This window comes from Triturus cristatus, chromosome 5_1 (genome assembly GCF_964204655.1).
Source record: "Triturus cristatus chromosome 5_1, aTriCri1.1, whole genome shotgun sequence".
In the NCBI taxonomy this organism is placed as follows: Eukaryota; Metazoa; Chordata; class Amphibia; order Caudata; family Salamandridae; genus Triturus; species Triturus cristatus.
This window is the reverse complement of record NC_140587.1, coordinates 617,677,532-617,690,788: the sequence shown is the minus strand read 5'-3', so window position 1 is coordinate 617,690,788 and position 13,257 is coordinate 617,677,532. Positions and strand designations below refer to the sequence as shown.

Genomic DNA, 13,257 nt, shown 5'->3' with positions numbered 1-13,257 from the left:
TCCATGCATGCTACGGAACTAGCAGAAGCCATCCTCTCGCAGGACATCGACATCGCATTCATCACGGAGACCTGGCTCAACGAGCTCTCCTCACCGAGCTTAGACATGCTTGTGCCCCCAGGTTTTTCCATTATTAACAAAGACAGAAAAGACCAACGAGGGGGAGGGGGAGCTATCATCCATAAAGACAACATGGTCATCTCGGAAATAGAATCCTGCAAATACAACACATTTGAATGTCTCTCAACCAACATAAAGACCAAAGATAATGGAACTCTGCTCTGCCACCTTCTTTACCATCCACCAGGCAACACCTCCGTATTCGGGGAGCACTTATCTGACCTGATAGCTCAATGTGCACTAGGAGATGCCAACTACCTAATCCTTGGTGACCTTAACCAGCGGTGGAATGAAACTACCAACCCGCTAATTCAAACGCTATCCAATCTCCTCCATGACAACAATTTAACCCAATACTGCGCGAAGGAGACACACTACAAAGGATCCACCCTGGATGCCATCATCGCTCAACGAAACGCAATTACAATCAACCACATACTCCCCGTGGACTGGTCGGACCACCACATGATCTTATTCCACATCAACCAACAAACTGTCTCCCAACCGCCTTTGCAAGACCCTCCCAAATGGATCAGAAACTTCTCACAGATTCCCATGGAAATCCTTGAAGAAAGGATAAGCTTGCTTCTTCCCCAAACCAACGACCTCCTCTCCACAGCTGAACTCACCGATCGTTACAACTCAAAGCTTGTGACCATGCTTGATCAGCTTGCTCCCCTAAAACTGAAAAAAAGCAGAGCCATTCCATCCAGGTCATGGTTCAACTCTGACCTCAATTCTGAAAGGAGAAAACTAAAAGCCAAAGAAAGAAACTGGAGGAATAACCCTACCTCCATCCTCCGTGAACAACTCAAAACAGCCCGTAGGAAGTACAACAACCACATAAAAAACAAGAAATCCAGCTTTTTCCGCTCAGCGCTGGACAGCGCAAAAAATAGACCTAAAGAGCTCTATAGCATCATCAGGAAACAAACCTCCAAACCCGTGAACTCCTCTATACAGGCGTCCAAAGAACTCTGCGACAACTTTGCCAACTTTTTCAAGGATAGAATCAATAAGATCGAACTTACGCTCGACGTCATCAATACACACCCTACAAGAAGCATCACGTCCGGGTCGCTCGACTTCTCTCCCGGTACCTCCTCCAATTCCTGGCTCAGCTTCCGCCCCATACAAGAATCCGAGATTGTCACGCTGATCTCCACGTCCAAACCATCAGCTCATGTCCTAGACCCCATTCCTCCCCTACTGACCAAAAAACTGAAGCGCGCCCTAGCCCCACTTTGGTGCACAATCATAAATAGTTCCTTAAAAAATGGAGTCGTTCCAGACTGCCTTAAAATGGGACAAGTCACACCCTTGCTGAAAAAACCCGGCCTTGACACTACAGAACTGAATAACTTTAGACCTGTTTCAAATCTCCCCCTTCTGTCCAAAACCCTAGAAAGATGCGTTCTCCACCAACTAACCCAACACCTGAACAACATCAACCTACTGGACTCCCACCAATCTGGCTTCAGAAAAGGCTGTAGCACAGAAACCGCGATCCTCAACATCATTGACGATATCCACAGATCACTTGACTCTGACCAAAGCTGCCTCCTTATACTCCTTGACCTCTCGGCAGCATTTGACACGGTAGATCACAATCTGCTCCTTAGGTCTCTCCAAGAAAGAGCCGGCCTTGGCGAAGTGGTCCTCCAATGGTTCTCCTCCTTCCTGCACAATCGCACGCAAAAAATCAAAATCAAAAACTGCACTTCCGACCTCCACCAAGTCAACAAGGGTGTCCCTCAAGGCTCAGTGCTATCCCCACAACTCTTTAACATCTACATGGAGCCTCTCTCCAAACTACTCAAAAAAGCCAACGTCCGCTTCCATCTCTACGCTGATGATACTCAGATATATTTGGAAACTACCTCCCTCAAAGACATTCAAAGACTCAATGACGTACTGAGAGATGTTCAACACTGGCTATCATGCAACCACCTTAAACTAAATCCGGACAAAACTGAGACACTCCTCATCTCGAATAAGGAAGAAAACCCCCAAATTGCCGAATGGCTAAAGGCTGTCGATGCGCTCAAAGGAAATCTCACTCTAGCAGATTCTGTCAAATCACTAGGCATCCCTCTAGACCCGAAACTGAACATGACCAGACATATCAAAAATTCGGCCAAGAGCGCTTTCCTTAACCTCAGACTACTGAACAAAATAAAACCCCTCATTGCTCCCACTGATCTCAAACAGGCCACCCAAACTCTGGTACTGTCAAGACTGGACTATGGGAATGCAGTCCTATCTGGAATTCCAAAATCGCACCTGGCTCCCCTCAAAACTACGCTGCATGCGGCAGCCAGAATGATCACCGGTATCAAGAAATTTGACCACATTTCTCCTGCACTCAGGGAACTTAAGTGGCTTCCGGTTGAAATGCGGATTAGCTTCAGAACAGCCTGCCTCACTCATAAAGCAGTACACACCGGCAATCTCGAATATCTGGCAAAAAAACTCAAAAAAGCTGGTCAGGCTAGGAATCTCAGAAGCTCAAACTCACTTCTACTCATCCCACCAAAAACTCGAAAACAAAGAACTGCAGAGCGGTCCTTCGCCGGTAGCACTCCAAAAATCTGGAACTCTATTCCCCCCACATCAGAACCATTCCCTCCTTTGTAAAATTCAAAAGCCAACTCAAAATCTTGTTCCTCAACCGTTCCCTAGGGAGTGGATAGGATCAATCGGAGCAGCTAGCTGACACCGCGCTCTGCTCCAACGCCAAGGTTCCGAAGGACTACAAAGACTCAGTCTGTCTTGCACTGTTATTGTATCACTCTACTGTTTTGTGTTGTTGAATCTATGCAATGTTTCCTGCTGTAAAGCGCTCCGATACCCCAGGGTCAGGCCAGCGCAATATAAAACTTCTTAAATAAATAAAATAAAAGGTTTGCTGAAGAGTCAGCCACGAAATCTGTTAAAGGTGGGTGCTGTGAGTACACTGACTGCCCCTGGGCAGAGTATTGTTGGTGTGACGGTGTTATCACTGCCCAGTAGAGTGTGTTTTGAGGGCATCTACCCTTGTGCGAAAGGTGCCGTGAGGGCACTGGTCTTGAAGGGAATGGGCGCAGCATCTGGAGAGATTGTCAGCCGCAAAGAGATTCACGTGCAGGGCCTGGATGGATAAATGTGAACACTAGGAGTGGGCTTCAAATAAAGCGAACAGTCAGGTGGAACCACGCTTGGTATGACACCGTCAGCGGGTTGTGGCTCTCTAGCCACTAATACTTTGAGTTCCATGAGATATAAGCCTATCTGTATGATGGTAGCCGAAACACAGGTCCCAGAATGGTAATCACACTTCTGTTGGCTGTAGGGCCTGGGCTGGTTACGACTTGCTACTTGTGGCATTAGATAACTCGGCAGCTTTGTACACTGAGACTTTCTCAAGTGGTCCCCATATGAAAGTTCCGATTCCCGTAGCCTTACGACTAGAGGGTCGACCTCGAAGCTGGTGAACCGGGTTCGAGTCTCAGCAGGGACGCTCAGCATCCTGTGATTCTGGGCAAATCACTTAATCTCCCCGTGCCTAACAAAAATGAATGTGTCCATCTGTAACGAAACTGGTGGTCATGTAAAGCGCTCTGATATCTGATATCCTCAGGTCTACTTTGCACTATATAAAACTCTTTAAAAAAAACTGTACGAAGGTTCACCGATCTGAACCTGGAGGAACCAGTCGCTAGGGTCTTCGGGGAGCTACGAGCTGCCCCTGTGTAAAAAATCCTATTTGTGTATGCCTGAACGGTTGTGGAATATGCTCCCTTATCAGGACCACTTAATAGACACTGTTTAGCCTTTGTGGTTTGTTGTTGGCAGGGGATGGAGGCAGTGGGCGCCTTAACAGGAGAGGGTCTCGTCAGGTGCCATGCAAGGCCTCTCTGAAATATGCCTTAACTGCACTGCTCACCCATTGGTGGTAAAATGTTGTTCTACTGTCTGTGACTAAAGATTATGCCTAACAGGTGTTTATGGTAATTGGAATAGCATTGTTCCATTATCTAAAATGCCTCCTGTGCAGATACCATCCTGCCATCTCTTGCACTTCCATGATGAACTCCTAATATAGGCCTTGAATTTGCTCTATACGGTGGACTCATCGATTTGTGCACTATCTTGTTAGAATTTTCACAACATTGGTTGCTTCTTGGGGCATGTCATTATTATAAAATGCTTCATAAATGTATAATATTTGTAGACCATTTTAAACGGTGAATAGGTAAACATGCTAATAATTCAGTCATTCAACCTGTTTCTGCAAGGAAGGGTCACCACTCGTAGCCTCTCAAATGAGAATGTAGAGGTGCTGCTATGGCTGAGAGCAGGAGCCTTGTACCACTAAATAATACACCACTGTATGCATACATGGCCATGCCAATGGACCCAATTCAGGCTGTCTCCCGCCTGAAATTGCCTCTGCTTCAATAGACGTAAATGGTGGAAATACATTCTCCCTAAAAAAAATAAAAATAACCCACTTTCCTCTTCTTACATGTTGGCATGTATGTGTATGCATTTAACTGTTCTCAATGTCACATCAGCTGCTCATGCCATGTACTATGGCTGCCAGGAACCACACAAGAAACTTCTGTGACACTTAGGTGTAAATTGAATCTCAACACAGTTACGGTCAGTGTGTAGCAGAGAAAATTACTTTCTGAAGTGTTCTCGCTTAACTCCAACCCTGATCATATTTTCCCATACTATTGTGCAAACCTCTCTGTGCAATCAACAATGGACTGCTTCCACAGTGGAGGCCAAATGAATGAGCTATGTTTAATTAAACTGAGCAATTGGAATTATCTTGAAGCAGCATACATAAGATTCTCATATCCATACATATGATTTGCTAGTGTCCTCTGTCTTTTCAACAAGTGCTGATAAAGTGTTAAAATCTTCTTACAGGTGCTGCTTCATCTCTAAACGTCACAGCATATGTAGTCCGGAAACATCTGATGAGGGCAACCTGTAGTAGGTAAAGTAGTGAAAGTCTACTATGTGCCTCACCAAATAGCTTTGATAGAAATTGATTCTATAACCTGTTGTGAAATAGACTTGTCATTTGTATCCTAAACATAAGGAAGATGGATCGCTGGCTTAACCTTAAGCTGAAAGACTCTGAAGAAATCAATGATGGGCCATCATGCTCAAAACAAAGTGATTTTAGTGAAAAGAAAAGGAAGTGTCGCAAATACGATGGTAAATATTTACTAATGGGTTTCACATGTTCAGGTTCAGAACATGAACTGCAACCACAATGCGTGCTATGTTATGAAATTTTGTCAAATGAGGTCATGAAACCTTCTAAATTACGAAGACACTTAGTAACTAAGCATAAAGAACATGCAACTAAATCCATAGAATTCTTCAAGAATAAAGAGCAAGAGCTCCTAAAAAGTAGAAAAATAATTAAGAAAACTGTGACAGGATCTGGTAATGAAAATGCTCTGAAAGCTTCATATGAAGTGTCCATGCTCATAGCAAAAGCTGGAAAACCTCATACAATTGCTGAAGAACTAATAGTACCTGCTGCTAAAGCCATGGTGACAGCAATGGTTGGAGAAAAAGCAGCAAAAGATTTACATTTGGTGCCATTATCTAACAACACTGTAAAAAAGCGAATTGACAACATTTCAGACAACATAAAGGAACAGTTGATCGAAAGAATTTGTAAAAGTCTGCATTATAGCCTGCAAGTAGATGAAAGTACAGACATAGCAAATAAATCTCATCTCCTGTGCTACGTTAGATACGATTTTGAGGGGAACATTATTGAAGATTTACTGTTCTGCCGCTTTTTGATACATACCACTGCTGAAGAGGTCTTCAGCAGTTTCAATGACTTTCTGATATCAAATGGAATTCAGTGGTCCAAATGCATAGGAATCAGCACAGATGGGGCACGTGTCATGTCCGGGAGACTAATTGGACTTGTAGCACGAATAAGGGAAATTAATCCTTCAGTTGTATGGCATCATTGTTGCATTCATCCAGAATCATTAGCCACTAAGAAGATACCAGAGGAATTAAAAAAGGTTTTGAATGAGTCAGTCAAAATTGTACATTTTATCAAAGCTTGGTTACTAAATTCAAGGCTTTTTGAACAACTTTGTCAGTACATGGATAGTGATCATCATCAACTTTTGCTGCATACAGATGTCCGATGGCTGTCTCGTGGTAGAGTTTTGTCTCGGCTTTTTGAATTAAGAGATGAAATCAGAGTTTTCGTCACTAAACTGGAATCGCCATTTGCACTTCATGAGCGCTTACATGACTATACTTGGTTAGCTATGCTGGCATATATGGCAGACATCTTCACCCATTTAAATGCACTCAATTTGAGTATGCAAGGGGTAGGTATCACAATTTTTAACGTCGAAGACAAGATTAAGGCAATGATAAAAAAAGTTAGACTTATGGGCTTGTCGCTTATCACAACGAAATTTTGATTCTTTTCAGAACCTGAAGACATTCTTGGAATCTGCTGATGATGAATTATCGAACAAAGTCTTAGAAATTTTTATCCAGCATATCCAAGATATGCGGTGTAGTTTTCGTCAGTACTTTCCACTTCCGGATGAAAGCAAAAACTGGATTAAAGATCCCTTTTATGTAGATATTGACAATTTAATGGGGCTGACTGCATCTGAAGAAAACGGTTTGATTTAAATCTCTACAGATAGTGCGCTTAAACTTCAATTCAAGGAAAAGTCTGACAATTTTTGGCTGCATGTACGGACAAATTACCCTGAATTATCGTGTAAGGCACTTAAGGTTTTACTTCCTTTCCCCACCACATATTTATGTGAGAAGGCTTTCTCAAATCTTCTGTACCTTAAAAATAAGTACAGAAATCGCTTGCAAAATGTTGAATATGACCTAAGGATTCAACTTTCCGAAATAAAACCAAACATTGAAAAGTTAGTCGCCGAGATGCAGTACCATCCTTCCCATTAAAATGTTTTGATATTTGCATATTTTTCAATATATAATAATAAAAGCTTTAGTAATGCAGGTATTTGTTTGGTGTGTACTTCTTTGTGTATTTTTTGCGAATTACTGTTTTAATTCTTTGAAATGGAAATTGTACAAATTGCTTGGGGGTCCCCAGCTTCCAGTAGTGATTCAGTGGGGGTCCTCAGGAGTCAAACGTTTGGGAACCACTGCTCTACACCATTATACTCTATGCCACTCTATGCCATTTCACTCTGCCCTGCACCACTCCACTCTACGCTACTTCACTCTACTCTAAAACAATCTACTCTATGCCACTGCACTGTATGCCACTCTCCTCCACTATGCATCACTCCACTCTATGCCACTGCACTCTACACAACTCTACTCTAAAACCACCACACTCTATACCACTGCGCTCTATGCCGCTTCACTCTACTCTTCACTACCATACTCCATGCCACTCTACGCCTTTGCACTCTACACCACTGCATTCTAAGCCAATGCACTCTATGCCACTCTACACCACTGCACTCTACGACACTCTACTCTGCAACACTGCACTCTCCACCACTGAACTGTACACTACTCTACTCTGCACTACTGCACTCTATGCCAATGCACTTTACACCACTCTACTTTGCACTACTGCATGCTATGCCGATGCACTCTATGCCAATCCACTCTACACCACTCTGCTACCTCACTCCACTCTATGTCACTGTACTCTGCAGCACTCCACTTTACACCACTGCACTCTAGGTCACTGACCCTACAGCACTATATTCTACTCTGGACCACTCTACGCCACTGCACTCTGTGCCACTGTACTCTATGCCACTCTACTCTTTACCATTCACGCTGCACCAGTGCACTCTATGCCACTGCACTCAACTATGCAACACCCTAATCTACGCCACTGCATTCTACGATGCTGCATTGTATTCCGCTAAATTCTATGCCACTGCACTTTGTGCCAATATAATCTGCAACACTCTATGTCAATGCTCTCGACATCAGTCCACTCTACTCTACGCCACTCCACTGTACGCACGCTCTATGTGACTCTACTCTATGCTGCTCCAGTACATGACACTCTGTGCCTCAACACTTTACTCCACTCTTCGCAAATCCACTCTACAACACTCTACGCCACTCTCCTCTACAGCACTAACTTTTAGCCATGCTGAACAGCAGCCACGCTTGTGTACAACATGGCTAAAACATATTGGCAATGCCAATAACTCTTGCATAGACGAGCCCTAGTGGCTTTACCAATGCTGCTATCTATCTGAATCTTTGTTTTTTTCTGTCAAATGCTGTCATACAGTCTGCTGTTCTTTTCTGCTGTTTCATTTTTTTACTTTAATGTATTCTATCTTTTCATCACTCACTTTTAAATAAGTATTGTGACAGCCAATTAGTCTCAGATTGGCTGTCACCCTTTTGTTTTTTTGTCAGTGCTTGTTTTTTTGTTGTTTTTTCTGTTGCTTTGTCTTGGTTTTTGTAAAACTTTAATGTCAGGGGATCTCTGGGTTCCATGACAATATGAAATAAATACAGGCTAAACGCAAAAACATTTCTTTTTGTCTCAGAAAGCACACATTGTTACAGTTATAGTGGTCTGTGGGACTGAAGGGAAATAGTTTATTGAAGTGCTATTTTGAAAGAGCAGAATGCTACAACTCGCAGTGAAGTTAGCCAATGACTGAAGTGGGTTGATCCAATGCCCCATGGTGTATGATGTAGTGTGCGAAAGAAAAATGTAAATGAAAGTCCTTCCTTTTTATCTCCGTACTTTCCGAGGTCGATAAGGTGTTGGAATTGATCTTTGAATAATTCCATGTAGCAATGCTTACAGAACCTACCGAACTCAAACTTCCAGATCTGTCCATGTTGACTGCTCTTTATTTCCAAACTGTTGTTGCTGATAAGGTATTTGGTCAGCATCTGCTTATTTCATATTTTTATTGCTATTACAAATGCGAGACTGCTTTCCAGTAGTACAGCCCAGTAGTCAGTAACATTTCATCTTGTTCTGTGCCTTTATCTGGGTTACCAGGTGGCCTTTGCCTCTTTTGGTGACGTGAAGGGGCATATTTACAAGCCCCTATCGCCACCACAACATCACTTTTAGTGGATTAACGCTGCCTTGTAAATAAGGCCCCCTTTCACACTACACTTAGCGTGAAAGTGGCGGGCAATGAGTGTTGTGGTAGGCATTACACCACAACACCCATTGATTTTGAGGCTGCCCCCTATTTATAAGAGCAGCGTAAATAGAAGGCAGTGCCAAAATTAAGACCAGGGAAAACCTGGTCTTAAACAGGCAAAACAAGGAGAAATGCTTTAGTGCTCCTCGTTTTTGCTAAGGCAGCACACATAGAAACAGCAAAACACCAATGATTGTTTATGTGCAGGAAGGTCCCCCTTCCTGCACATACACAATCATTAAAAAAATGCTGTTTTGCAACTTCTATGTGTGCTGCATTAAGCAGCACACTTAGAAGTTACAAAACGACTGTAAAGATCCAAGCAATAGTAGATACATATATTATTAGTTTATTAATTAATAATTGCAGCACAGCAACATACAGCTCAGTCCTCCAGAGTCATCAGTGCAACTGATCCCCTGGAAGGAACCTTATCAAAGCAGTGTTCCAATGGAACCAGAACCTAGCATAAACAATAACAAGTGAATGCAATGTGTAAGAGGAAATATAACACATCTCCCTCATATAAAAACAAAGGAAAATACAAATACTTAGAGACACAAAAGAAAACAAAAACTAAGTAACATAATCTAAAATTTTTGCAGGTACACTTCTATAACGTAATGAGTCCTTGACCCTATTAGCCACAGAACCATTATGTACAAATGTGGTATCAGAACCATTTGTCTGAAATTTGCAAGAAGAATTAGGTGATACAATTTTGGTACAATAACTTCCAGGACATCTGGATACCCGTCTGATGTTCCATGATTTACCATCCTGAGTTATGAGAGAATTTCTAAAAACCTTAGTGACCTCAATGGGTTTAGAAAATGTACTCATGCCCTTACTTACAAAACCAGGTTTTTTAATTCTCACCCATTCGCCTACTGTAAAATTATGTTGTTTAGTGTTCCACTTTTTGTCATCCTGTACTTTTTTTGTCTTTCTTTCATTTTAACGCTAGTGTCCCTAATGTCATAATCTGTCCTTATGTTATTTTTTTATTTTTCCTTAAGCCACCAAGGACAAATACTCGAAGCTGGATCTCTTCCTTTCAACAAACGAAAAGGACTGACCTCTGTGGTAGAATGCGGCGTAATGCTGTACACCCACAACCTTTCCCTTAATGCATTCTTCCAATTCTCCTTCTCCTTAACAACATCGGTAACAAAACCCTTCAAAACCCGGTTGAAGCGTTCCACCTGACCATTTTCATGTGGTGCATATAACGATGTAGTGATGTGTTTTATGCCATGAAATTTAAGATAATCTTCCATATCATTGGAGAACAATTGAACCCCATTATCAGTAACAATAACTGAAGGACATCCTTCCTTAGCAAACACTTCCTTAAAAAAATCAAAAACTTTAATTGTGGTAGCTATCGGAACAAATCTGACCTCTGGCCATTTAGAATGGTAATCCACTAGAACCAAGGCATACCGCGAATCCACAGGCAAGTTTAAGAAAGGACCAGATATGTCAAAGGCCAACTTCTTCCACGCTTCTTCTGGCCAATCCACAGTTTTAAGTGGAGGTACCACAACCTTAAGCATCTTATCTGCAGAGCAACAATTTTCACATTCCCTCACTACGCGGTCTACCATCCTATCCATTCCTGGCCACCAGAAGTAACTTCTTATCAAACGTTTCATTGCAGACATGCCCGGATGAGAACAGTGAGCTAATCTAAGAATGACGTCTCTCACGCCATTAGGTGGTATACACTTCCCATTTTTGTAAATAAAATCACCATCCAACTTCAACTCATCAGATATCTTAAAAATAGGCATAAGTTCTTCTGAGATATTACTCTTGTTAGGCCAACCTTCTACCATGAATCTTTTAACCCTTTGCCATAACAAATCTTTTTTTTCACGTTCTTTCCATGTTTCCTCTGAAATGTCTGAAAAAGCTCCAACTGCCACATCTTGTATAGTCGTATAGTTTATACTGTGAAACACATGGATGGCGTGACATAAAATCTGCCGTAACATTTTTCTTTCCAGGTACAAACTCTGTAACAAAACAATATTCTTGTAACCTCGAGGTTAACCTAGCAATTCCTGCGGTGGAATTCCAACCCCCACCCGGTGATAGTATATTCACTAATGGCTTATGATCTGTCCTTAATGTGAAACTGGTACCCCATATGTAATTCCTGTAATGTTCTACCACCCAGACACATGCTAGTAGTTCTTTCTCTATGACAGCATACCGCCTTTCAGTGTCATTCAGAGTCCTTGAAGAAAAGCAGACATTCCACTCTTCATTCCCACTTCTCTGTGACAAGACCCCACCTATACCATATAGACTAGCATCTACCGTGATAATGCAGTGTTTCTTCATACAGAACGGTCTTAAAGTGGGTGCATTTACAATATCTTGTTTTATGTCATAAAATGCTCGTTCTTGTATCTCCGTCCATTCAATGTAGCATTTCTTCTTAACAGTTCTCTTAATGGTTCCATTTTTGTCGCAAAATTTGTTACAAACTTTGAATAATATTCACACATCCCTGCATAAGATAACAATTGCTCTTTGTTTTTTTGGAGCAGGAGCATTTAAAATACCTTCCACATTGGATTTCTTAGGTACAACACCATCCCCTGTAAGAGTATGACCCAGATATTCTACACTTTTCTTGAACATTTTACATTTGTGACCTTTCAGAGTCAAACCATTTTCCTTTAACCTGTAACACACTTCAGACAAATGTTTTTGATGATCTGAATCATTTGCTGAAAAGATCAAAATATCGTCCTGAAAACATTTTACAAAATCATCCAGGTCCCTAAAGATATTAAACATGATTCTTTGGAAGACAGATGCCGCAGAGCCTAACCCAAAGGGCATCCTAGTGTACTGATATAAACCTTGTGGAGTTAGAAATGCTGTTAGCATCTTTGAATCTTCAGTCAGTGGAACCTGATGGTAGGCCGATCTTAAGTCTAGTGTTGAAAACACTTTTGCCCCTTCTAACATTGACACTACCTCATTTATGTTAGGTAAAGGATGGCAATCTACAAAAATTCCTGCGTTCAATGCTCTTAGATCCACACATAGTCTCAATTTTTTATCCGATTTGCGGACCAAAACTATGGGTGAAACCCATTCCGATGAGTTAATCGGTTCAATGATGCCTTCTTCCACTAGTTCTGTTAGCACTTCTTTGAGTTCTTCTCTTACGTTGATTGGTACCGGTCTGATTTTCTGTTTTAACGGAGTGACATTTTTTTTTAGAATAATCTGATGAGAGTAGTTTTTAAGTTTACCTAAAGAGTCAGAAAACACTTCCTTGAACGAATCCTTTAAATTATTTTCCATGTTCTCAGTAGCTGTATCTGAGATGTGAGTAATACAAACAGATTCCTCCAACACAACAGGCTCTTTAAGCCTGGGATTCAACATTATACCCAATTTCCATTGGTCTTTCCATCCAAGTACATTTATACCTTTTACAGCTACATACAGATGTGTGTTTGCAACTCTTTCCTTGAAGTACAACAGAGTTTTAAAATAACCCACCATGTCAATGTGTGACCCATAATAACTCACCGGATTTATATCGGACGGTGAAATGTTTTTTATATCAAACTCCCCACTAAGTTTCTCCTCAAAATATTGTCTAGAAATAATAGTCCACGGTGACCCAGAGTCAGCCATGAGACACAGATCCACCTTGGAGACTTGACCCATACACATGGGTTGTTTAACACAGTGTGTGTCCTCCGAAGTTCCAACACTAGACAAATTATCCCTTAGTGATACAACATATCCTGAATTTCTCGAACAATCTGCTATCCTTTCCATTCTTCCTGAATTGACATCCTGTTTGGAACCTTCTGACATATATGACACCCTTGGATGATATTGAACTGAACTTTTCCTTTGATCTTTACACATATTTGCAAAATGTCCAATTCTGCCACAGTTATTACACTTTCCTTTG

At 41.6% G+C, this 13,257-nt stretch overlaps 1 protein-coding gene across 1 annotated transcript; it reads left to right on the top strand.

Moving 5' to 3' along the window:
• The first annotated feature begins 5,219 nt into the window (after window positions 1–5,219).
• LOC146831284 (zinc finger BED domain-containing protein 5-like) lies at window positions 5,220–6,804 on the top strand. The gene is made up of 2 exons (XM_085603870.1): window positions 5,220–6,488; window positions 6,595–6,804. The coding sequence occupies exons 1-2, from the start codon at window positions 5,220–5,222 to the stop codon at window positions 6,802–6,804; spliced, it is 1,479 nt and encodes a 492-aa protein (XP_085459996.1).
• The last annotated feature ends 6,453 nt before the right edge of the window (window positions 6,805–13,257 follow it).